The 26830-nt window shown below is 37.3% G+C and overlaps 1 protein-coding gene across 4 annotated transcripts; it reads left to right on the top strand.

Moving 5' to 3' along the window:
• Window positions 1-2: 2 nt before the first annotated feature.
• DCUN1D2 (defective in cullin neddylation 1 domain containing 2) lies at window positions 3-25549 on the top strand. Of its 4 annotated transcripts, none has more exons than XM_069004628.1 (7): window positions 3-88; window positions 2521-2737; window positions 5896-6064; window positions 8584-8714; window positions 20256-20338; window positions 21340-21436; window positions 22094-25549. In XM_069004628.1, the coding sequence occupies exons 1-7, from the start codon at window positions 86-88 to the stop codon at window positions 22171-22173; spliced, it is 780 nt and encodes a 259-aa protein (XP_068860729.1). In that variant the 5' UTR covers window positions 3-85; the 3' UTR covers window positions 22174-25549. The 4 variants fall into 4 exon arrangements, with proteins under 4 accessions (XP_068860729.1, XP_068860757.1, XP_068860739.1 ...); XM_069004656.1 differs by lacking the exon at window positions 3-88 and adding an exon at window positions 383-547; XM_069004638.1 differs by lacking the exon at window positions 3-88 and adding an exon at window positions 479-547 and having other exon boundaries at window positions 2341-2737.
• The last annotated feature ends 1281 nt before the right edge of the window (window positions 25550-26830 follow it).

Genomic DNA, 26830 nt, shown 5'->3' with positions numbered 1-26830 from the left:
GCGGGAGGCGGTGCGGGCGGGCCGGTGCGCGCCTGCGCGGGAGGCGACGCCGGGCGGTGAAGTTGGTGGGAGCGCCGGTGATAAAATGGTAGGTTGTGCGAGCCGGGGGGGGAGGGGAGGCGGTGAAACCGGGGAGGGGGAGCTCCGAACGACCTCCGGGCTCCCCCTGGGCTGGCGAGCTGAGCGATCCCGCACCTCCCGCCGCGCCGAGTCCCGTTGCCCTGGCCGGGGAGGGGGGCGATGGTGCCAGGCGGGGGGAGACGAGCGGCGCGGCGACACGGGGACGCGCACCCCCCGTGCGGAGTCGCTCTCCCGCCACCTCCTCCGCCGGGCCGGGAGCGGGGAAGGTCACTGGGGGCGGCGGGGGAAGGGAGGGGCCGGGCCTCGCCGCGGCTATTTCGAGCGCAGGCAGCCGGCGCAGCGCGTACCTTTCCCTTTTTTGGGATTAGGGCCGGCGGGGCAGGTCACCGGAGCTGCGAGTCCCTCGCTCCCACCGGCCCTTCCCCGCCGCGGGACGCGGCAGGTGCAGCCTGAGGCGGTGGGAAAGGTGCGGTACAAATTCCCTTGCCGGGTCGGGGTGGCGGGGTCGGCCGGGGCGGTTCTGGGAAGGAAGCGCTCTCACGGTGCCTCTGCAGCAGCTTCAGCGCTTCCCTGGGGTGTGCGGTACGGTGTCATAAGCGCTGGGAGAGGGCTCCCGAAACGTGACTGAGCTGTGCCTGGGTGCGAGGTGCGCATCCTTGTTCGGGTGCCATCGGCGAGGAGTCATGCTGGAGACGGGAGTTCAGACTCGTCCCGGCCCCCCGGGAAGCTGCGCGGGTGCCGCTGCCCGCTGCAGGGCACTGGCCGCAGATGAGCGGGAGGAACTGTGCTACGTGGCAGGGTAGTGGGCTGCAGAATCGAGTGTGTTTCTTATCGCTTCAAATAATTCAGTGTGTCATTTCGGTAGATACGAAGCTAGAAAATATCCGTAAATGCCTGACGTTAACTAGGCTTGAAAGAGGACGTGGTGTTTGCTTTGGCGTTGTTGGCACAGTGCTCTGTTTTGAAGTGATTATCGCTAAGTTTGTAGCCCAAAAGAAGTTTATGTAACTGAGGAAGATCTAGGTGCAGAGGTTCCCTTAGCTAAACCTTCGTGAAAATTTGGAGGCAGGCTGGAGCCTGCAGCCAAATTGGTTATTTACTTAGCAAAGTATGTTGTAGTTATTTTTTGCTTGTTTTCCTTCCCACTGTACGCATTTTTTGTATAAAAAGAAACCAAACGTGTTTCTTCTTATACTAAATTGAAAACTCTTGTAGGAAAGACCAAAATCCTTATCTTGTTTATGTGATGTGTTTCTTGTGTCAGGACCATCTATAGTCGAGATGTCACTGCCCATATGGGTACAGGCGATAAAAAAGTAAACTGAAAGATGGTCCCATGTTTACTGCTGACTGGATCAGGATTAAGTTCTCTTTTAAGAGACCAGTAAATTTTCCGTGTACTTGATGATTTAAGCTGTAGTGGGGAATTCAGACAAATTTCTCAGCTTAATCGTTGGCCCAGAACATGTGTTAGGTATGGTTTAACAACATTGTAAAGTACAGAATATAATAAAAAATGGAGTTTGATTTAAGCAATCTCCTTCTGCTTGCAACTTCATGTAAAGAATAATGTTGAAATATGTTACTGGCAAATTTTCTCCCTATAAAATGCCCATTCCTACCTCTCGGGTGTTCCAGAAGTTTAGGGGTATTGTATCAATATGGTTGCTGCAATTGAGAGAAACATCATATTAGTTCCTGTAGACCACTGTAACAGGCTTTTTTGTTGTTTAATGTATTAGTAGTATAAACATCTTTTTCAGAGTTTAATGAAAGTTTTAGATTACATTTATAGCAACCTTATAGTCTCACTGTAACATTCAGCAGTCTCCGATATGTCTGCTTCATCTATTTTATTTTTGTTGTATGTCTTCTGTTAGCAATGTTCTATAACATAATTATGTGAGAAATGCTTGTGCCTTTTTCAGCTGATGACTTTAAATGATTAAACTTTGTGTTGTTAATTGTTGCTAAGAAAATACTAGGAAAACTCCAGGGTACTTTTTTTCAGTGTATGAAGGACTTATACAGAATTTGAGAATCTGTGAGTTGCACCTTTTTTATTTTTTTTTTATAACCACTAGGCATATCTTTCAGAAGATAACCATATTATACTATGATGAAAATTGTGTTTACTGCTGTTACAGAACAGAAAAAACGTCAGCATATGTGAGCAATAAAGCAGAAATACAAGCTTGTTACTGACAGAATATGTGCTGCTAAAAGTGTATATATAGATGCTGTCATTTCAATTTTCAGAAGAAAATGCTGTCTATTTAACTGCAGAAGAACAAGGCTTTGTCTTCCTGTAATTCTGAAGTGAAAGTTGTCATCAACAAGAAAACTAAAACCTTTAAAAAATAGGCATTAGTAGTAGAATGCTGAAACAAACTTCTGGATTAGCTTCATTGGCTTTCCTGCTTCTTTTGCATCCCAAAGCATAAGCTTAAATCATCCCAGAAGGACAAGGTCCGCCAGTTTATGGCATTTACCCAGGCTGGTGAAAGGACTGCTATATACTGCTTAACACAGAATGAATGGAAACTAGAAGTGGCAACAGACAACTACTTCCAGAATCCAGATTTATACTACAAAGAATCCATGAAAAATTCAGTAGACAAGAAGAAATTAGAACAATTGTATAATCGATACAAAGGTAAGGTTTTGGTTGTGGGGGCATTTTTTTGATTGGTGGGCTTGGGTTTTTTGATGTTGTGGGGGTTTTTTTTGTTTTTTTTCTAAATTATGTTGTGTGAGGAGTTTCTCTGCTTTTCCCTCTACCATTTTTAAGGAGCTTTAAGAAAAGCTCACTATCTTTTGCATCTCCTTGTGTGTTTGCAGTAATAAGAATGAAAAAAGGTTTTAAATGCTCTTAATGGTCTGTACACAACTTCTGTAGAGATTTCTGTAGACTTCAAAAGTAGGAAATTAAACGTATAGTGAGGAAAAAGTGTCAGTTGGCAAATATGGTAGCAAAGTTTATTATTCAGCTTCCATGATTTGTTGCCAGTGGCTGCTATTAAATACGTGTATGATGTTCTTTCCATGGCAAAATAATACATATTGGTCTTATGCTAACTTTTGGGGAAATCAATTCTGTTCAGAGACAGTAATATTTCTATACATTAAAACAAAAATTTTTCAGATAACATTACAGCTAGGAGTGTGACAAAACAGTCTAATGAGGAAACTCAAAAACTGAAAACTACGTCCTTATTTAATTCCTTCATGCTGCCATATTACAGCAAAAGTGATGTGCCTTTTCAGAGAGGCTTGGAGGGAAAACCACAGGAAAGTGGATTAAAAGCAGAGTTGCTTCTTTTCCAGGTTTTATTTTACATCACTATTAAAAAGAACAGCAACAAAAAAGAAAATACATGCATTTAAATATAAGAATGTACATGATCCAGGTGACAGTGCTTGCTGAACTATGGCCATGTGACATGAGTGTGTGCATTGTTCACATTGGAGCAATGCAGGCTGGAGTCATTGTTAGCTCCTATTGAAATCCATACATCTCATGTTTTAAAACATGAACTTTTAGCCACTTCTCCGCTATGATTTTATGTACTTTTCTCATTGAAATACATGGCATGCTTTTTATACAATTTATCCTGTTTTTATTATATTGTTTCCACCATTTTTGTTCCTCTTTACATATCTATTCTATTTTAAGTATGGGGGTTCTTTAATACTTCATTATTTTGTGGTAGTGAATTGTGCAGGGACAAAGAGGCAGCAGTGCTATAGCATTTCTTTGTGAAAACAAAAGCCCAGAGACAAAACTCAAGAGAACCATGTTTTGGTTTATATATGCATATGTGTATGTTAACATGTGTGTATATATATATATATACATATATGCTATATATGTGTGTGTGTGTGTGTATATATATATATATATATATACATGAATGAATCTTCTGTTTGCTCCTTGAATGTCAGTCTTGGAGATTGCTGGGTCAAAAATACATATTCAGATTCATAAATGCTATTAAGAATATCTAAAATGGAAAAAGATCATCACAAACGTTATTTGTTATTTACAAATTCCTAGCAGGGGCAAACTGCACTATCTGACTTTTGTGAAAGCAAGTCTAGCCAGTTTATGTCAGTGTTTCAGTTAGCAGCACACCTTTGCAGTTCTGGCACTTAAACACTGAAGTTGTAAACATTAAAAAGTTTCATCAGATTTGACAGAAGACTATAAAAGTTTTGGTTAAGCACCTTTCCTTTATTCACATCTGGCTTAAACCTGAGTCACTGGTCCCTCAACAGTAAGGGATTCCTTTGTTCTACAAGGCCTATACAATATTGCACTGTACTTGAAATCTGAGATAAAATGTCTTTTTCTGTGCTGTTTTTTCTTAGTTTTTTTACCTGTTTATCCAGCAACTCTGTCAAAACAATTGCATTTTTTGTTACTAATTGCATGGATGATGTGAAATATGATAGGGATGAAAAGTCCTTGTTGAAATCCACCAGAATCTTTTCACTGATTTCAAGACAGTGCACATCCAGCCTTCAGTTCTTCAATTACTCCCCAAATACACAAGAAATATGTTATATGTGTCTTAGAACTAGTTGAATAGATATACTTACTTGTTATTTGGGGTCAAAGGTCCCTGAATTATACCATGGGTGTAATTCTTTGTTTAATGGGTATAAGTCTGTTTGCCAAATTAACTTCCTCTCTGGAGTTTACCATTTTTTTCACTGTAGTATTGACTGGAAAAGTAGAAGAGATCTTAGCTTAAGAATTAAAATAAAATTCAAAAATTTTATCTAGGCTTGATTTTTTTTTTTTTTTTAAATCAACTTGTTGGATTAGGACTTAAAAATACCATGGTTGAAAATTGTAGCAGTTTAGGAAGTTAGTATTAAATCTACTCAAGGGATGCTTTTCTACGCAGCCCAACTTATGGTATTGAAATGTCTTTCTCTCAAAAGCTAGGAAAGACAGTTTGTGGTTTGTAAAGTCTCAAGCTCTGAAAACTACAGGTGTGGATCTCACTTTCTTTTGTTTTCATTTGTTTTTTTTTCTTCTCCAATTATTTTAAGTTTACATGCAGGAGGTTGTTTGTTTGGGGTTTTTTTTGAGAGAGAATTTTGTTACAGAATTATTATGAGGCATCTACTGTGACGTAGGTACTTAGGAAACACGCTTCTGACATTCAGAAAGGTACTAGTGGGGAAATACTATGTTTCACTTATACTAAATTGTATTAATTAGCTTAAGACTGTTATGGTAAGGCATTGTTTGAACAATGTTTTGGTGATTTTCCTGACTTACAATTAAACCCCCAGAATGTTTAAATGTGGTCTTTAAATAGATACAGTAGATACCCATATGTCACTATCAGGAAAAAAAAAAAATCTGTGGTCTTACGTAGTAGGTGTGTTTTTGCTGGGCTTGATTTTGGGTTGTTTTTTGTTTTTAAGCTTAATACCCACTCACCAATATAACTGTGTTGTACATTTTGTTTATCACCCTTACTGTTTCTAAATGTAGGCAGCATCTCCTGAGTTAATGCAAATCTTTTCTAGAGGATTGGGAGGGAAAACAAAACTATTTTGTTGAAATTAGCAGATAAGTTCAGGAAAAGATGCAAACCAATTTCTCTGTAAGTACAGAATACTTAATATGTTTACTGATTCACTTTTAAAATTATCTAGACTTCAAGTGAAAACATTTGTGAAGGTTATCAAAAAATGAATACCTGTATTATGCAGCACATCAGAACTGTCAGATGATTATTTCTTAATATGTTTTGTAAATAATTATAATTCTCCTCTCTGTACTTTGAACTGCAGATCCACAAGATGAAAATAAAATTGGCATTGATGGGATTCAGCAGTTCTGTGATGATTTAAGCCTGGACCCAGCCAGTATCAGTGTTCTGGTTGTGGCATGGAAATTCAGGGCAGCTACTCAGTGTGAATTCAGTAAAAAGGAATTTGTTGATGGCATGACAGAGTTGGGGTGAGTATCCACTTGTGCATAGTTTATAGTGTAAGGCTTGAACTGTGTTTCTGCTCAAAACGTTTTCAGTTAAATTGTGTGAAGCTTTAAAAAGTTGTTGAGGCCAGTGCCAAGCTTAACAGGTGCAAAATGCCTGTAGTGTCTTGTCTTCCTTGAATTGGTGCTTTATTGCAAAGCCTTAATGACCACAGTAGGGGGGAAGCAAAACAATTGCTACCTGTACAGCAAGGGAGTCAGATGAATTCAAGTATCTTTTTATGTAGTTCACAGTAAACATATGCATATTTGTGTTAAGGATTTGAGTTGGGTCTCCTGCTTTTAAAAACTGAAAGTCACTGAAGGTGTGTGAAGGGAAAAAAATTTCAGTGTTGAAGCAGAAAAGAAATAGGAAAACAGAAAAGAACCTTCAATTCTTTCCCTTGCTATCAGCAAATGGACCCATCTTTCTTTTTGTCCATTTTACCACCCATACTTTTGTCTCTTTTATCCTAGATACTTCATTTGTACAAAATACCTATGAGGAATGGAAATAAAAACTAGAATCTTGGTAGTAGAAAAGATTAGTCCAACTGTGATGTAACTGATAAAAATTTCCTTCCTGGATTATGGAGCTGTTCTGGATAATAAACCTTGAACATTGCCTCTGTTTACCAATAAAGTCAAGCATTTATCATCATAAAATAATATTCTGTGTATAACTTCCTTGCAAGAGGAGCAGCATTTCTAATATTTAGAGATGTCAAAATAACTTACTTTTTAACAGATTGCATTAAATGGGTGGATAAGTACAGTTTATTACTTTTTCATGTTTTTTGTAGGTAAACAATTTCATTTGGTCTTAGAATGGCACCTTATCGATACATTTCTGTGACAGACCAACTTCTAGGAAACGTGATGGTTGTTTCTTGAGCAGAGATCTTAGCAGTCTGATGTTACTGACCTCCTCAGTTACTGATTTTTTTTTAAGCTTCCCTTTTTAGGAAATTACGATGAAATAACTTTTGATACCATCTGAACTTCACTGCTTTATTTTGTCCCCTTGGGTAGCTTTGAGTAGAATTTAGAAGAATAATTATGATTTTCTAACCACAGACAGAAATTAAGTGTTCGTGTTATTATACTAAAGGTTGCCAGCATTTTTTTTTTTTCCATAAAAGTGATTAAAGAGGTTTTGCTAAACCCCTTGTGACTTTTGGCTTGGATTTTGTTTTTGAATTTGATTGTCACATTTCTGCTGTGTTCTTTTGACTGTCTCTGACACAGTTCCATAGCAGTCTGTGATTTTTATCTCTTTCTGCTCAACACGTGCTAAACTGTTCTTGGGAGTATAATATGCTTGTGCCCGCTTGCCACAGCATTTACTGAGAATTTGGAGTGATGTTGTTACACACTTGGAGGCACAGTGTCTGTGGGTTTTAGCAATGAACACAAGTGAGCATTCAAATGGAAAGAAATTCCCTGAGGCTTAGATCCCATAGCATCTTTAGGATGCATATGGGAAGGTATATTTGTTGACTAGATCAAGTCCCAATGAAATTGAACTTCTCATTTGAAGACCACTGGAAGAATTCTTTCTTTTCTCCACCGGGTACTGCTGGAGGCCAGAAAGGTACTTACTTTTAGCTATACCATGCAAGACAGTTAAAACTGTACTTGCATTTTATGGAAGTTATGGTTACCCATCCTTTCATAGAATTTTTCTGGAATCTTTAGAATAAATACAAATATTTAACTATGGAGAACTTTCAAATACACAGTGTTAGTTGTGATAGCTGCTTCTTTTGAAACCTGTTTGCTTCACTTTGAACTTCTAGGTACAATTCAAGATATTGGTAATATCTTGTAAACTTTGAATATTCATTTGATGCCTTGTTGTGGCAGAAGTGCTTTCCCTTTTACAAACGTGTCTTATTAGCTCAGGTGTTTTCACTGAAAATGCTTCGGTGGTGTTCAGGGATGTGTTTCTGTTAGAATTTCAGTAACTTGGTTCTGTCTTAGCTTACCTGTGCCAGGCTGTTAACTAGTTTGCCAGTCTTCAGGCTATCATTCAAGGCTCATTTTCTTCCTAGGTTTTATTCTCAAGTGTTCATGTAGCATGAAGCTCTTCATTTAGGAGAGCAGGGAATAAGCAGTGTCTATCTAGATTAAAGCAAAACTCGCACACTTGTGTTACAACATCTGTCCCAGGAGAAGGAATAACAGAGTTCAGTGAGGTTTAGGTGTTCTTTAAGAACAGAATAGCATCTGTTCAGAAATTCATAAAGATACAGAAAAGAAGTTAACCATTGAATCCTGTTTGCATTGTGTACATAATGGATGCCTGTCTACAATGTTCCACTTAAAATTCTTTAGTAAAGGCACATGAGCATTTATATTTTTCAGAATGCTATCCTCAAAGACAATCTGTTTTTATCTTAAACACTGTTTTGTTTTGCTCTGAAACTAAATGATAAAAAAGGCGGGGGGAAAGTAGAAAGAAATTTTAAATATATGAAAATAACGTAATCTCTTTCGAACAGGTGTGACACCACAGAAAAACTAAAAGCTCTATTGCCAAGACTGGAACAAGAGCTAAAGGATCCAACAAAGTTCAAAGATTTTTATCAGTTTACTTTTAACTTTGCTAAAAACCCAGGACAAAAAGGTCTAGGTAAGTAGAAAAAAAGTGAGGAAATACCTGCAGTCAGTGAAGTCTTCCAAATGGTTCCAGTACTACAATATTCTCATTGGTGATTGTATAGTAAATTCATTATTGATTTCTTTCACTGACTTCTCTTTCCCGTCTTCTTTCATTTAATCTCCTCTTAATGTCCTCTTGGTACAGATAATTTAATGGGGTTTTCTGCCAGTATTGACATTCTCTCACCTCTTGTCAAAAGAAGTTTGTGCAGTTCTGCAAGACCTGTCAAATTTTATTTTTTTTAAATACTGAGCTAGTGACTTCTGTGTGTTAACAACTACTGAAACAAGGGGTCCGTATCAGCTCAGAAGAGGGAGAAAACTGACAAAAGTTACTCTTCTTCTAAGAATTTTTAGTTTTAGCTCAGTTTTTATGTAAAGTTTAGGAAAAGGGTATTATGGACTTGGTTTAAAACTAGTGAGTAAAAATAAGCATAGTTTATAAAGCATTAAACTATTACTCTTCATAATGTTTGAGATTTATCCCAATCCATGCCTTGTATTGCTGGAGTAAAACAGATACATTATTTAAATTCCTTTTTTTTTTTTTTTCCTTCAAATCAAAAATCTCTAGTTTGTGAATAGATGAAAAAAATAGTAAGGTGAAATCCACTCTTTTCAAATTTATGTCCACTTTCAGAAGATACTGTGTGGAAAGGAATTAGTGTTTTGCATATAGAATAGCACTTTCCCATCATCCCTGTCCTTTGTGCTGTGGGTGAGAGGAAGTGGTTTATTGGTTTTTTTAGGGTTTTGGGGTTTTTAATGTTTTTTAGCCACCTTAAATCTATGTCTATGTTACTTGAAAAGTTGGTAAATGTTTTTCTCAATAACTGCTGGGAGAGCAGAATATTGGTTTAGACCTCAACCAGGGGTATCTGTTCTACATTCTTTACTTTGAATAATCTCTCTTGTCTTCCCTGGTGCCCTGGTGTCTTTTTTTTTTTTTTTAAACTATGGACAACTTTTAGCTAGTTTATATTTGTCTTCATTTTTTTTTAGCAGTTTCATTTTTCATTTCGTTTGTCCCTCTCTCATGGCTCACATGCCACTTGCACTGGCACAAAACTGAAGAAGTCTTGTAGTGGCTCTGTGAGGTTGGTTGAAATTCTAGTCCCTTAGCTTGTCTTCATTAGCAAAGCTTAGTACTTTGAAATTGCAGCAAAGGTAAGTTAGTTACAGCTGAGGTTGGAATTTATGGGATACCTAAAGAAATATTACAAATAGCTTCCTGTTTTAATTGGATCAGTTCCAACATGAAACTCTTGAACTCGGGCAGTCAGTACATTTCAAAAGCTTTTCACCTAAGCCTGTATGAAGAGTGGATGAGGCCAGGCAGCCCAACCCAGATTTGGAACTGAATGCACTTTTTACTTGACATGAGGAGGAAACTTACTTGTTTTCCATGACTTCTATTTATTCAGTATTGGGGCTCCTTTCATTGGTAAGTCTGTCTTACCTGTTGTGTAAGAAAGGTGTTTTATTGCCAAAAGTACCGAAGTTCCTTCTTGGACTAAGAATTGAACTATTAACAGGAGAAAGTAAAGAGTGCAAAAACTGAAGCAAAGCTTAAACTGTAGGATGAATTGATGGGAGCTGTTGCTGGTTTCAGTTTTCAGGAATTTTAGTAATTTTGATAATATGTACAGTCTCTTAATTTCTAGTACTTAGTTCTTACATGGTAGTATTTTGGTGGCATTTTTCATCAGACTTTTTCTGGTTTTGCTAAGATGATTCTAGACAGTAAAGAAGTATAAGCAGATGCCACAGTTATTCAGTGGAGACCCCATATTTCTTGGATCACCATAGGTTGAGTAGAAAGAGACTGTTGAGCAAACATACAGACTAATGTGACATTTTTGAGTGATTGAGGCCAGTGATAGCTTACTCAAATAAAAATTAACACTGTATAGGTTTGGAGTTGGAATCTTTACAGGGAATACCATCATAGTGGAGCAAAGAGGTGAAGGAAAAAAGTAAGTTTACAGGTAGGTGTTTGTAATAACCACAGAAGGAAGCAGTAAGTTGTAAGCAAGGAAAAAAATCCAATCAGTTATTTTACTGGAGTGTCTGTATGAGCTAAGAATTCTAGTTGCTTCAGCTACATTTAATACAGGTTTAGGGAGTTGTTTGTTTGTTTGTTTTGTGGTTTTTTTTTTTTTTTTTTTACACCCTCTTCTCTGTATATATTTATGTATTTTCTCCTGGAATGAGAAACTGTCCATCTTTGCTCCCTGTCCCCAGGGATGTTTGGTATTTGTGTCTAATGACTGTGTGCCCTATTGTCAAGGAGATTTGGGAATTGGTATCAGCCATGTACAGAGTCTGCTTCTGTCTTACTCAGTTTGGAGCCATTACTTTCATAAGTCTAGATACTTAAACAGAGTGAAGAATTAGGTTTTTTACCAACTGAGCTGGTACAAATCTGTGCCTAGCTGTGTCTAGGTCATCTTACAGTGATGACCTCTCCTTCTTCCCCACATGCACATTAGATGACATCCAGTCAGTATAGGATGCTGCTTAGCTCCTGCTCAAGCTGCTTGCCTTAAAGTCTTTCTGCTGAATTGGAGATTGAGAGGTCAGTAAGTTTATGTCAAGTAAAGTATAAAAGTGAATAGTTTTAATTAATGAAGTGGAAATAATCTAGGAATTCTTTCCTATATTGCAGTTGCAGAATATTTTAATGTGATTTTTCTAGGGTCTGAAGTATTCAGTGCTTTTTCTTATTAGTCTGGGAGCTTTTATCACCAAGTCTGGTAATTGTACTCATTGTTTAGGGGACTGATCTGTAGGCTAAAAGAATGTTGTTTGATTCTTGGATATACGCATGACCTATAAATGCACCTATTACAAAACTAAGCAAGTTTGACATAGTGACAAATGAGGAATTTGTATTCTTAACAGATTGTTAGTAGAAGCCTTTTATAAAAGAAGATGTTATTAAACCCCTTCTGTTGGGTCCTTCAGGCTGAGTGCTAAGGCATCTTTTTTTAAAAGAAATAACTATTGAAAATAGAGCTTGCTAGAAATGAGGCTGTGATAGGCAGATGACTTACACAATTACTTTTCATGTTTTTTTCTTGTTTGTTATCTTAGCATATTGAAACCGCAAGAAATTAATGAAGCATCTCTAAAATGTTCAAGCAGCAATGCTTTGATTATGAATCATGTTCATTACTCCTTCAGTACATTAATACATTTCAGATTACTTTTTTTTAAAATCTGTATCAGTTTTTTTAAGAAGTGATATGCAACAGTTATTACTTATTGTCCCCTCTCCTCTGAAAAATGTGAGGAAATAGTGATTTATGGGTTCCTTTTTAATATGTGAGGTGGTCTTTAAATTTAAAAGGTAGAGAAATACTTACGTAGTGTATTCCCTTGTGCTAGACAGGATCAACATCCACCAAAACCACTCCTTGCACATGCTTTTCTAACCAAATGCTCCATGGTATGCTACAATACATACTAACTTGCCTTTTCAGTTTCAGTAAGTATCAATAAGATTTGAGGTCTGATTCCTATTGGTCCTCTGGCTGAACAAGTTTGAGAGCCATTGCCTTCACAAAATAGAATCTGAAGTTTTTGATGGCAGGTTTCATACATCTTTGTCCATGTTTGCTTAAACCTATTGTTATATTTTTTTTTCTTTCTTTAGCATGTAACATAAATCTCTGTTTCTGAATTTTCCAGTTTAATACTTTAACCAGTCAAAGTAAATATGCAGAATACATTTCCTTAAAGTAACAACTTTTTACATATTTGGCATGATGTGTGTATCTGCCTTTAGTCTCTGGACTGAGTAAAACCAACTACCCTGATAAATTTTATCTTCTAGCTGATACTGGCATTTTGTCTTCCAACTCTCTTTTCCTTTGCAATGAAATTGATCTAATTTTCTCTTTGTCTTGTAGTACCCAAACAAGCCAGATACCTTCCACGTGTCTTAAATATTTTGCTTCTTGTTTTGCATCGTTTTGAGTTTTCTTAAGTTTGATACTGTCTGCAGTTTGCAATCTGTTTTACTATTGGGTTTCTGTAGCACTGCAATGTACCCAGTTAAATCTGATCTTGTATTTCTGCAATTGATTATTTCCACTAGCAGTATGACTTTGCACTTCTCTTTAATGAAATCTTTCTTATTTACTTCCCAAGTGGTTTTCCAATTTGTCCAAATAATTTTGAATCCTAATCCTGTCTTCTATCATGTTAGACTATTTTCAGGTTTTGTTTAAGTTACAAATTTAATAGAAGTTTTCTTTGTTGTATCATCTGAGTTACTTAAGTATTGGGCAGTGTTAGATACAGGACTGACCTGCTTGGATGAGTTACTTTCTCCCATTTTGGCAGGGAATGACTGAGGTTCTTCCAGAACTTCCTTGACCTTTATGAAGTTTCAAACATGGTAGGAAGCAGTTTGAGATTGCTTCAGCATACTGAGGTGAATTTCACCATATCTGGCTTCACTTTGTGCAGCAGTGCTTGAAGACTGAATTTCTGAAAGCTTTTTCTGAAATAACTGTCAGTTTTTTTTGAATCTTTTTGCTTGGAGCATAGCTTGGAAAAAGTCTCCATCTGTCCCAGACTTTTTTTCTTTCTGGAGTTATTACCAGCAGGACAGTATCTTTGATCACACCAGCTGCCATTTATAAGTGGGAAGGCACAGAAGCCCTTCTTAAAGTTCTTTTGGTCATAGAAAAATTTTGATGATACCTGACACAGCTGTCTTCATAATTCATTGGGGATTTTGCTCTAGGAAAGTGGTCTTGGAGGGTAGGAATGTGTGTGTGGTTTTGTGTTTTATTTATTTTTGGAAAAGCCTGTCCTCCCTTGCTTTTTAATTTCTTCTTCTCCATTTCCCCTTAAAACCAATGCAAGAAATTCTGCCTTTATGTAATTAGATGGGAAGAATCCTCTCCAATAAACTAAGTTACATCTGTTCTGTCATTCCCTAAAATAGACACAGAATTCAGTACACCAATACTCATTCCTAGAAATAGGACTGCCTTTTGTAGGAGTCTCTTTCCCACAGTTCATGTGGTGACAGTAGGAAATTTTTATTTCTCTTTGTATATGCTGGACTTCTGTTGCTGTAGTCTCATCCAACTCAAATGTTGGCATTTACTTTTCCTGGCTCAGTATTATCAAGTAGAATGCTTCAGTCTGGACACGTGCTGTTTAAAGAAGTGAAAGTAATAGCAGTGCCCCAAGGTGATATCTTGTGTAAGGAGTGAGATGAAGGAGGCAGAAACTCAGTGCATAAGATCTGCCTTGATGATCTTTAATCAGAACATCATTTTCTGGTTAATGTTGCTCAGCACCCAACTGTCAAGTGTCTTTCAAATACATCTGAATAGATTTGATCATTATCAAACAAGACAATGGATGCTTATAACTTATGACTCTCTAAGTGGTGGACAAAATTCAGGAAAAAAACCTAGCAGGGTTTCAACACAGCAGTGCCATCTCAAGGGCTGCATGTTGGATCTGGCGTACATAATATTTAGATATATTAAACTTGATCTGCATTTTGTCTTTATATTTTGAAGGTGCAGTTTATGAAGTTACCTTCCTGGTTTGCCAGGACACTTTAAAAAGAATTATTATGGATGACTGTGATTCTGTCTTTAGTCTGCTTTCTCATGTTCATACTACTGGATATAGTACAGTAAATACTAAATTTTTGCATGGTGCAGATTTGGAGAGGTTTATCTTGCCTTTTACTCCCAAGGTTTAGCTTTCCTACTGCAGTCCGAATGAAATTTTGTATCTTAGCTCTTGTTGGTAAGTGTACTAAAAAACAGGATTATAGGTCTTTTGTCATGTTGTCTGCAGAGCAGTTCAGATTTCTAAGGACACTTTGAAGCTCAAAACAAGGCCTTACCTTTTTTTTTTCCTTCTTTTTTTTTTTGAACCTGATGCTTGCTGTGATTCTCTTACTGGGTCTCCCTTTGAGCCCCAAAAAGACATGCTCAGAAGTTTGTTACAGTTTGTTTCAGCCCCAGGGAGGAGCTTAAAGCATTCTTTCATGGTCTTCACCTTCCAACATGGAAACAAAAAGCCGATTTGGTCCTTCATCACTTCTTTGTGATCCCTTCGTCTGCTTGCTGGCTCAAAAGGTTGTGCTTCCTTCTCTCTGCCAGTTGCCTGGGATCAAGCAAGAGATGAAAGATGAGGAGGGCATTCAGACTTGAATCAAATATTACCTCAAGACCAGAAGAACGACTATCTTTACATCCGGTATGTGGACTTCAAGGAGGTTTCCTCTCCTATAAGCAGATGAGTATAATGTACTCTTTTTTAATTGAAGCAACATCAACTTTGGCTTTTATCATAGCAGTATCTCAAGATTCTTTGAAGAGATCTTTAGACATTAGGGAAGGATATCTTTTCTTTGTGTTTTGTTTTCTTTTTTTACTCCCTCTCTCCCCAACCTAGTTATCAAGATGTCCTCCCCTTTCAATGAAAAATTAGATTCATAGGCTGTTGGTAGGAGTGAGTGCATGGAAGAAGTTGAGGAAGGTCTATAAATGAATTTTACATTTATTTTGAAAGAGGTCTATGAATGCTGTATTTTAGGTGCTCCAGTGACCTTGGTCTGTGTGTATGGTTCTTGCTTTATTTTTGTTCACATTTTCCATGTTGAAAATGCCAGCAGTTTGAGAGAAACTTGGTATAGAAGAGGTTCTCTGATCAGTAAAAGTGTGGCATAACTGCCAGTTCTAGTAATGCCTCATTGATTCTTTTACTCATGTTTGGACCTTGTTTGGGAAATGTATGTCCAGTCAACTTTAAGTCATCTGTTGTAGTTTATCTGAATTGTACGTGGAGAGATTTGCAGAGGCAAAAGGATTTTTGAACTGGCTACAATCAGGTTCATTAGGCTGCGCTCAAACTGGTGTTCAGACAGCCTAAATCTAACTTGAATTCCAAAGCAATTCATCTGTTTTTGTGTAGTTAATGCTTAAGGTGATAAACACGAAAGGTTCTGCATGTACTCAGGCTGCTTCAGCATGGCAGATGCTGAGACAGAGCTAATGAGCACAGCCAGACCGCGCTCAATTCCTGTAGCGATTCCTGCAGTGCTCCTCTGAAATCCATGTGCTGTGCTTTACCATTCCTCCTGTCCGCCACTGGCACTTGACTGTGCGTTATCTGTCCCCTAACATAGGGCATTGGGAAGCTCTTTTCTTACGTCTTTGCTGGGATGAGTGGATCCAGCTCAGCTGGATCCTGAGTTTAGCCATGATCTGTATCTGTATCATCCCCCTTACTTGTTTTTTTCCTTTCTGTCTGTCTTCTGTGGGGGAGCTTCCAGTTGCAGCTACAGGCTATTTTGCTCTAAGCTTTTGGCAACTCAATTAAGTGGTTTTAGGTTTAAACCTCGTGGTATTTTCCTGTTATTTTGCTGATTAGGAAAGAAGAAACTAATTCTTGTGTCTGTGTTCTTAGCAATTTGGAGGCCAAAGAAGACTCTTAAAAATCATTTAGAAATGAAGAAACAAGGAATTTATTAACTCACTGACTCTTGCAAGTATTCACTTGATGCTTATTGGTCAGGCAGTGACAACAGTTTCTATTGTTCTTACCTCCGCGTCAGTTTCAACACAGTGTTGAAAAGTTATAGCAGTAATTCAGGTGAATTAGTGATAATACTCTGTCAGTTTCAAACATGACTGCATGAACAGATCTTGTTGGTAGGGCAGACTGAGAGGTAGAAAGCTCTGTTTGGCAGATGCTAAAAGTAAGTGCTGCAGTCCCAGAGGGTGGTTTTGGCACAGCAGGTCTAAATGAACTGCGTTTCGTGTTCCTCAGAAATCCTGCTTTCTGGAAAATTCCTTGCTATCTGTTGATTTCTCTTTTTATTTTCACACTTCCTTGATTTCTAGTGTGCAGTGACTTCATTGCCCTGGTCCAAAATCATAGCAAAGGCATGCGGAACTTAATTTGATTCTTACTTTTTTCACGCAGCAATCTAATAATGATTTTTTTCTTTCTTAACAAGATCAGCATTTGATCAAATCTTAAAAGCAGACACAGGCTGTATTTCTCCTTCTGCATTAATTGTGCTATTTGTTATCACTTCAAGCTTTCTGTTCAATCAGGATAGAAGAGGCTGAGGTTTTTTAAAAACAAGTTTGGAATGAGGTTTTAATATTTGAAGATAAATCATACTGCATGTAAAATACTATTTCTGGTTAGGAAAAACTGATTGTTTAAGGGTCTGCATGACACAAAACTCTCAGTAGATATTGACACTGAAAATAGTTTTGGGTTGAAAGGAAAGCTCAAACTACTGTATAATGTACAGTATATGATGTGGTATTTTTATTATGTTTTTTAATTATTTGGCAATTTTATGCTTTGGATATGAACATGGATGTTAGTAATGAAGTCTCTTTTAAACTGGTCCTTGTCTAGGTGTTTTCTGAGATCCATGCATCTTTTTCAGTTTATAAAATTTACATTATTAGTCTGTAATGTGGGTAGCATGTATTTTGGTACAAAAAGCCCAGCATATTTTATAGTTGTAGTTTGATTTCTATTGTAACAATGCCTTCATATCTATAGTGCATTGAAATAGGTATTCCTAAGACTGCCTAAGGAATTTTTGCCTTGCAAAAGCATCTTCCTGTGGGGATGCAGAACTCTGATGGCATAAGGGCTTTTCTCTTTTTTTACTGTCTATCAGTGCAGCACTAATTGTGGCGGATACAGTCTCCACAGCATTGCTGTTTATTGATGCTAATGTTGAATTTGAACCCTGTAACTAGGTCTTCCCTTTAAAGCAGAAAAATCCTCTTTTTTGTCCTCTGGTGCCAAATTTTTCAACCTGGGTAGGGAACTGTGTTCAAACAGAAGTGTAGCCATATCCCCTGAGATTGTGGCAAATTTGAAGGCCTAGTTTTCTCACGTACTTTAAGACTGCATAAACTGGCACCACTACCAAAAGTGATAGTCCCATCTAGTCCTTGTGTTCAGATAACACTTAAGTTAGTTGATGGGTTTATGGGATTGCAGTGAACCAGATGAAGAATGGATGGATTTTATTTTTTTTTTCTTTTAGCAAATTTTATCAAGAACAGAACTTTCCTCCTTGTGCCTGTTGATAAGAGCAGCTCTGATGTGGACCTGTTTCAGCCACTACAGAGCAGCATTCTCAGTGGGATATGCATTTGTTACATGCTGCAGCAAATAACTTTTGCATCTTTGTGCAGGGGAATTCATTGGCAGACACATGTACAGTGTCCCATAAGTATCAGCTTTGGATAGTATTTCACATGCATTGTGTTTAATACAATTTTGAAATAGTCAAGTTCACCTTAATATAATACTGACTTTGACAAAAACCAAGGAAGTGTTATCTCTTCATTCCCTTTTACTTCTTCTTTTGTGGCACCTTTAATCAGTTTCATTTCCCTACCTGTACTTTCTTCCTTTTTCCAAGGAATATTTCCATCAGAAGTATAAACTTTTCAACTATTAAGGTGTTATTTCTTCAAAGTGCATTTTGCTTAAAGTTGTCACTTCAATGTCGCTTTAAAAATTATAGATTTGCAAGGTTTGCTTGGAGAGGTTGAGTCTTCATAAAGAAGCCTGAGTGAATGGGATCAAAGCCAGCTACTTCACAGTGAAGTTTAGCAACTGTTAAGACTTTAGAAGTTTCTTTTTTTTAATTCTTTTTGCTTTTCATTTGGGATAACAGGTAAGAATAATTAATCTGCATATCTAAGCAGCAAGTAAATGCTATTAATTACTCTCTTCTACATATTTTTTGGTGAAAAGTGAGCATGGTGGCAAAGACAGGAAGAACTGAAGTATTAATTTTTTCTGTTTTTTCTTCTTGTCTCTGAAATCACGAGTTCTTTTACTTAGAGTTTGGATTAAAACGCAGGAGACACTAGGTTTTTCTTCTAATTGATGTTTATTATTTTCTTTAGCACAGCTGCACAGGGTGTGCTTTCAAATTAACAAGGTGGAAAATGTCCTTGAGTTCTAACTTTCAAGGCCTTTTAAAGTCCAAATTAACCAATTATGAAATACCAAGTAATATGTTTTTACTTATAATCCAATAAATATCTATTCATGACCTGCAGTGTGGGTTTTTTGACCCAATAACAGAGCACTCAGATTTGTGAAGAAGGAGAAATGAAGAAGAGCTAATCCGCACCCAAAATCCTCAATATTGTTACATATATATATTATTATATCCCAGAAACCTAAATTCTCTAAACCCAGGGTTCCAACACTGAAGGAAGTTTATTAGAGCATAATTCAAGTTCTGTACTGAAGAGCACTGATCATAGTAGGACGAACACTGGCAGCACTGTCCCTGTATAGACAGGTTGAGGCATATTGCATTTCTCTACATCTTAACTGCTGCACTTCATCCGGGCCCCAGCCCTGTCTGAAACAGGGACTCTAGGGACATGGCTGTGTTAAAATCTGGAACATCTCTTTCAGACATGAAACTTGATTTGAGGTGACAGAGCATCCTTTGGTTTGTAGTGTGATATGTACAATTTCAAAAACTGCTGTTATTTCTTGGAGTGCAGGTCAAGCTTCTGTCTTACATGCTATCACAGTACTTTCTCTTGAGCTTCGTGTTCTGTTTACACTTCCTTTACACTGAAAGCACAAGCTGAAATATTTCTGTGGTTTAAGAAAGGCTGTGCCTTGTTTTGTGGCTGCCCAGCAGTAATCATGTACTTAATGCTGTTACCTGTGGGGGCAAGCACCACAGCCATTAGGTGTTGTGAGCTGCTGAGGATGAAAACAGGCCTTTGAGGAAACATCCTTTCTACCCTTAAGCTGCGTCTAATGTCACTCCTGCCTCTCTGCCGGAATATGTGGCAGTGCTGCATCTTCTTGAACCCTGCTCTCAGATCACTGGTCAGGATACAGAATAAGGGCTGCTTTCTTAGACTTGTATTTTCAGTATTGCTTATAGGGGTTTGTCTATTGAATGATTCCAGAAGAGGATTATTGCTGTAAGGGGTTCTGTAGAATCATAATGCCACAGACAAAGGACTTCTTTTCATGCCCTCATGTCCTTAAATTCCCTTCAAGGTCAAGTGTGTCCAAAATGTCATAAATTAAGAGGAGTTGACATCTGTGGATTTAAATGTTTGTTTCAATCAATATTTGCTATGTTTGTGTATGTGTGTGTATATTTTTCTTTTTTGATTTGCAGACAAAGTTATCCGTAAGTATTTTGTTCCGTTTCTGTAGATTGAAAGTAGCTTTAATCTGTCACTGGTGGCTGGTGACAAAAATATTTTAGTTTTATTGACTTTGATGTTCAATGCAAAATTTATACTGTTACTGCTTGTCTTCTACTTTTTGGGTCAGGGAGAGTAGAAAACAATTCCTTATAGTTTTTTTTACTGATTTTAAAAGAATGTTATTCATTTGTATCATAATATACTAGATGTAGCATTAATAGTTTAACCATGAGGGCTTTATTGCTTATAATGTGCTTAATATTTGCATGTTGTTTTATCTCTTACAGATCTAGAAATGGCGATTGCATACTGGAATTTAGTCTTGTCAGGAAGGTTTAAATTTTTAGATCTTTGGAATAAATTTTTGTTGGTAAGTATGTACTTTATTCCTTACTGCCTGTCTTACTCCCCAGTAGTCTGGCTTTTGTTGGCTGTGTGCTTCCAATAAGAAAAAGATAGGTTATCTCTATACTTCCTTCAGACTTTTTCCTTTTTGAACACTGATATAAAATAGTCTCAAATCAAGCCTAATTAAATCTTCTCTTTATGACTTTCTAATTGAGAAGAATGCAAAAAGATGCAGCAAAGTGATAGAGTGTTCTGGTTGCTTAATCCAGTATCCTCCTACTTAGGAAAGTTCCTGCATGAAGGGAAGCCATGATTGTAGGTGGAACTGGTGCTGCTGATTCTCAAGACAGCTGTGATTATTGTCAACCATGTATCTTACCACGCTCTTGTAAAAGACCTGATTCGTTCATCCATGTTTCTACATTTGCATGTCTATATAATTACAAAAAACAAAGTTACATAATATATAATTTATCTTGATTTTCTTTTTATCTGTAGTTTAGGAGAAATAAGAAGTCTTTCTGCATTTTTGTCCCCCAGTGCTTAATAGGGAAGGTGTACACTTTTTGAAATATTTTTCTGAAGTTTTTTTCTAAATTTTTAGGCAGTATATTTATTTGAATCACTGAATAATGTACCAGTTTCATCAAGAGGACTTCTGAAAACATTTCATGTTTTAACTGCCTTAATACACTTTTAAGACATCCTGATTCAGATCTATAGATATAACTGAAGAAAAATCTGCAATTTATGACCTGGTATTAAAGTGTGTTACTTCAGAAGAAATATTTAACCTGAATGTTTAGCTCAGAAGAAATATTTAAATTAAAAGATTTCAACCTAAGAAAGAAGCAAGTTGGAACTCTTCCAGATGGTTGGGTTTTTCTAGGATATTGGTTTTGTCAGATAAAGAAGTTGGAGAAATGTTTTTGAAATGTGTATTTCTGTATATGTCAATATAAAATACTGCTGTGGAATTTGAAAGTAGTTTGGACTGAACAGTACTGGTTTTCCTCCATACAGGAACATCATAAAAGATCAATTCCAAAAGATACTTGGAATCTTTTGTTAGACTTTGGAAATATGATTGCAGATGATATGTCCAACTATGATGAAGAAGGTAAGCAGTACCTGAATATCTTCAAAAGTTGGTACAGCAAAATTAAAATACTGCTATAAATTAACAAGAAAACATGTTGTTACCTCATGTCCTAATTTGTTTACCCTTAAAGTTTTGGCCACAAATACAGTGTCATACTTATTGCCAAAATAGTAGTGATAAGAAGGTTAACTGTTTGCTGTAATTTGAAAACAGAAGATACAGTCACACCATGATAGAGCACACTACTTGATTGTGTTATGCTACAGACCTCTCAGTGAAACAATGTTTTGTACAAAATTTTTGCTAACTTAAATGCAGTTTACTCTCTGTTACTAATTCTGTTTTGGAATGTGTGCAGAAGTAAGTCCTAAGATACAAATGGCTATAATAAGAATGCCATGGTTTTGCTATCAACTAATGTTTATATTTGTAGTGTGCAGTTTTATGCTTTAAATACATTTTGGTTGTCTTAAGAACTATTGCTGCAAGAAGAGACTCAAATGTGGAATTTATTAGTTAGGTGCTTTTTTCAAGTATTTTATCGTGTTGTGCATGTTAAAGCTAGACTAGGCCAGAAATGTCAAGATGAGCTTCTAATCCTTTGCATTTATAGACTACACCAGTTTTTTGCAGATAATGGTAGGCTAATTTCTCAATTGTTTGACTTCTCTGTAGGAGCGTGGCCTGTTCTAATAGATGATTTTGTGGAATATGCACGACCAGTAGTCACAGGAGGAAAACATAAAACTTCCTAACCCCAGATTTGTCAATATGGACTAAATGAACTGCACTGGGTAATGAAGATTTGTTAGCTGATAACTGTGCACGTTGGTGCTGGTTTCAGTGGTCGTGATGGACATTCTGCAGACAAAACTGAAATTCTTCCTTTCTACCTAAAGAAAATGATGACTGATGTGTGGACACTTGAAGGACAAACTCAGAAGATAGTCCAGGCTGTTTGTAGGCTACTGGCTTCAATTATTCTACTGGTTGTATCATATAGGATGTAGATTTTGCATGATTTTATACTTTGGAGAAGTTTAACTAGAGGCCATTTTATTAAAGTTTTGACAGCACAGCATGCCATTCAGTTCATAATCCAAAGTGAACACCAGCAGTTACATAAATAAAACTGTATTATATTGTACTTATATTAAGAGCAGTATTTGTGGTATATAAATTAAATCCCTAAATAAAACTTATGCAGTATGTTGTATTTTTATAAAGGTTAGTTCTGTGGATCTGTCCTACTATAGAATTGTAAAAAAAAAAAACCCAAACCAACAAACGTATGCTTTTTTTGTTTTTAACTTGTTGCCAAAATTTTAAATTTGTATTTTCACATCCTGGATGTATACAGTGATTACATCCAGCCTTTTGTTTTCTCCCAATGAATTTGACTTCCTCATTATTCTTCTTGAAGTGCTTGGACATGTAACAATAGCATTGCTGAGGACAGGCTGCTGCTCTATGCGGTGATGCAACTTCAGCTTTTTTTAGTAGCCATTTTAAAGTAGACATTAAACAACCAAAGATGCTTTTATAATTCATTTTTGATTATCATAATTCAGTTAGTCTCCAATTATGTGTTTTATTTATTTTTAATCAGGAGCTGGTAGAATATGGATTTTATTTGTAGCTTGAAACATATCATAAATTCTAGCTAAATGCAACACAGTTGTAAATTCATTTCCTGGCACTTCTCATGGAAAATAGATGTGAATAAGCCCAAAGACTTAACTAGTTGGCTTCCATGTTGGAGAAATAGTTAAGGGTAAGGAGACTTTATATTAATGATTATAAGTATTCATGCCTGTGGATGTGTTGTGCATTCAATTGTATTTATTTAAGGGGAGAAAAAAGCAAATTAATGTAGTTTCAGTGATCTCAAGGCTGGTGAAATTGGACCAGTTTTCACCAAACCTGAATTTGTTCAGTCACTTGTTTCTCCCCTTTTGCCAGCCACTGATTATGAAGTGCACAGAGGTGTCAGTCTTCTGTTTCTCATCAGTGTCTTCTGATGTCTAAGCACAAAAAAGTTTTACCAGAAACTATTCAGCATGTCTTCGCACAGGGCTCTTGCAAATGCTACCTCATCAAAATGAGTTTGTCATAGCCACTGTAAAAGTTTGATAAAATGAAGAGTTGCTGAAGAGTATGTACAGCTATGATCAATATATTTTCTGTATTTAAGGCTGAATAGATTCAAGAATTTTGGATAAAATTGTGCATTAAGTTATATAAATTATATGTTTGGATAGTTGAAGTGTTGCATGACAGCATACTATTTTATTTTGTAGTTGCCAGGGTATAAAAGCTTACAATATTCTCTTAAACTCTAATATTTAGAGTTTCATACAAGCAGTCAGCTTTCATTGTGTCAACACAACCTGCAAGGACAAGTGTACATGCTGCATACAGAGACTGCCTTCATTCTTCCACTTGATAGAGTTTCAGTTGTGCATGATGTTTAAAAAGCAGGATGAGGGAAAATTTGAACAAATTAGCGAATTTTCTCTTAGTAAGAGCCTAGCAAGCAAGTTAGAAATGCCCTGTGAGTGATTTGTTACAAATATTTGTCTTTTTTTGTGAGTGCCAGCCCTGGCCGAACAGCCGCCAGATGTCAGCGTCTGAGCCCGCTGCTGCCTCGCGCTCCTGTGCAGAGAGAACCACTGAGGTTGTGCCAAGTTACTGCTTTCTCACTCAATCTGTTTAGAAGGGCATTTGTGTACATCACTCCAGGTATTCTTCAGAAGTCAACAGAGAGCTAGAACTAGTGTTATGCTCTTTTAACTGCATTTGATTTATCTATGCCTCCTCCCCAAAACAAGCCATTGCTGTATCTGTCCCGCAGGCTTTGCAGAATGTATAACATCTTACAGCCTCAAGTGCATTTACCTAGCCAGAAGTAGTGGAATGCTAGTTACACAATTGCCACTTAAAATATATAGATATAATATAACTGACCAGAAGTAGCTTAATCTATTGGTATGTGATGTAACTGAAGTTTCATAGCACTAGAGCTTGTGAAACATTTGCTCATGATGAGAGCTCCATCAAATCGTTCTGATTCTACCTTTTAAAATAAATAGAGCATAAAAAATGCATGTGGGTTGAGGGTTTTTTTTCTTGTTAATCTGAGCAAGAAGGAAGGTGCTTAGCCTAGGATTCAGTCTGTGTGTGTATGTATATATAGATATACACACACATATATATATATGTATATACATGTATGTGTATATACATATATATATATACACACACGCACATTTAAACCTCATTCTTGTGCAGATCCTTCATGGGTGACACCTTCCAGCAGACCAAGACTGGGCAAAATACTCCAAAGATAGTTGTTCCTTGTCAACCAGCTTTTGAGGTTTGCTATGCTTTTCCTTGTTCTTCCTGGTCTTCTACCCATTTTAAACCACATGTGCTTTTTATATTCCCATACATAATAGCATGGAGTAACACCTTCACACTTGAACAGTCATAAAAAATGCAAATAAACTGCTTTCACCTTACAGATTTCTTACCTATTTTAATCATTTGCTGCTGTCCACAGTTCCACTTTACAGGGTACTCTGACTTCCATTTTAAGTAAGCTGATACAGTGGTAACACCTAGGCTGCTCAATTTATAATCCTAAATGGTACAGATGTCTTCAAGTTGTTCAGTGCATACAGTATTACTTCACAGATATGCTGTATGTATTTTTAAACTTGGTGCCAAGTTGTTTGGTTTGAAACTGAGCCATAGGATTTGTACTTGCCAATTCTAAATTTAAATGTAATTTATCATGTGTGTCATGCCAAGGAGAGCAAACCTGCAAGCATCTGCTCATTCAATGCACCTGGGAGATTTGCTGCTGAGTAAGCTGTACGTGTGTGTATATTTTGTGGCAATGGAAAAAGGAATAAATGGACTGTCAAAGGATTGAAGTCAGTCATGTGAGCTGTCTGTATGGTTTTTGTCAGCTTTCTGCTTTGGAAGTCTTGGTCTGGTGGGAGTTTTTTTGTTGTTGTTTTTTGGTTCATTTATTAGGTTCTTGCGTTATTACTCTATCAGTCAGAAGAGCGTAAGGATGTAACTCAGTAATTTTTATATGGCCTTAATAAATGTCTGGTTTGGTCATCTGTGTCACAGTTAAGCTTTTAAGAAGCTTGGCATGTTTAGCTGCAGTACTGTATTCACTGCATGTGTCTGCTGGTCACCAAACTCTCTGCTATTTTTGTCATTACTTTGTGCTGGCAATGAGGTTTAATTGCCAGAAAGTGTTGTTCAGTCCTGGCTCTGAGCTCTGTAGGAGAAGCAGCATGCTCAGAAATCTGTGCAAAGACCTTCAGAGGTATGCATTCACCTATCATTAATTCTCTTCTGAAAGTTTAAGTTAAAATAAATAAGTTGTCCTCTATTTTCACCCAGCTGCCATCCTTCTCCAGTGCTTTCGCCAACCATGGGCTGCTTTGGGTGTTGCACAAGTCTTGTCTTCCTTTTCCTGTGACAGTGAAACTGCAGCTGCTGCTATTTCAACCATGGCAAGCCTTTTTTCTTTCAAGTCTCAGCACCAGTAACTTCCCTCAAGTGATGCCAGCGAGCATCTTGCTCACCAAAAGGCACAACCCTTCTGAAAGAGAAGAAGTGTAATGTTTTTACAACCATGAACTTGTTCAGCAGAACATGTTTTCTGATCTTTTCCTTATCTACAGAGTGCTGGGTAGAACTAGGTGACACACCTCTAAAATGAACTTTTTTGTTCTAAACTGTTGACAGAGGCATCTGCAGCTGCCTCTACAACCACATGCAGAAAATACTGTATTTCAGACAAGTGGGTGCAATGTTCACCTCTTAATGAGAAGGGCTGGGGAAGTTTAGGGGCATTCACATTTTGATTGAGTATTGGGATACTTCCTCTTGTTGGTGCATATACTTGGCCACTTCCCATGGGGGGTTTTTTGTGCCTCCTTTTCCAAGCAATGAACTACTCTATTGTTCAGCAAATCCTGTAGGTTTCATGTCATGACCTCAGCTTTCTGTCAAGACAGTAATGAAGAAGTCCATCCTGTGGTGTTAAAGGATTCTTTTTCCTTCAAGGCAGTGGTGTAAAGCTGTATGGACATAATTCATCTCCATTGCTAAAGAATTGAGTAAAACCAGTTTATTTTTTTCCTGCATCTCAATGAATGTGTTTTAAAGGAATGATCCTGATGCTGGAGTAAAATCCTTCACTTCAAGATTTGTAAAAATGCAGCTCTGACAGAAGTCTGGCACCCCTCTGGTATCAACACTGCTTTTCCAGGATATGGCTCTGTGTCCTTTGGATGGATGAACTTGGAATCTAGAGCATTTCTCTGCTGAGTGTCTTTGAATGGCAAAGGATCACTTACTCACTCATGGGGGAAGCATTTGGGGTGT

Source organism: Aphelocoma coerulescens, chromosome 1 (assembly GCF_041296385.1).
Source record: "Aphelocoma coerulescens isolate FSJ_1873_10779 chromosome 1, UR_Acoe_1.0, whole genome shotgun sequence".
Classification (NCBI taxonomy): Eukaryota; Metazoa; Chordata; class Aves; order Passeriformes; family Corvidae; genus Aphelocoma; species Aphelocoma coerulescens.
The sequence above is the reverse complement of the archived record's forward strand: the minus strand, read 5'-3'. Positions and strand labels throughout refer to the sequence as shown.

What these genes read in the sequence shown, in the direction of transcription:
- DCUN1D2 (XM_069004628.1), top strand. An exon ending in TTTGGAATAAATTTTTGTTG is followed by an intron (nt 20,339 to 21,339) that starts GTAAGTATGTAC and finishes TCCTCCATACAG; the next exon opens with GAACATCATAAAAGATCAAT. An exon ending in GTCCAACTATGATGAAGAAG is followed by an intron (nt 21,437 to 22,093) that starts GTAAGCAGTACC and finishes ACTTCTCTGTAG; the next exon opens with GAGCGTGGCCTGTTCTAATA.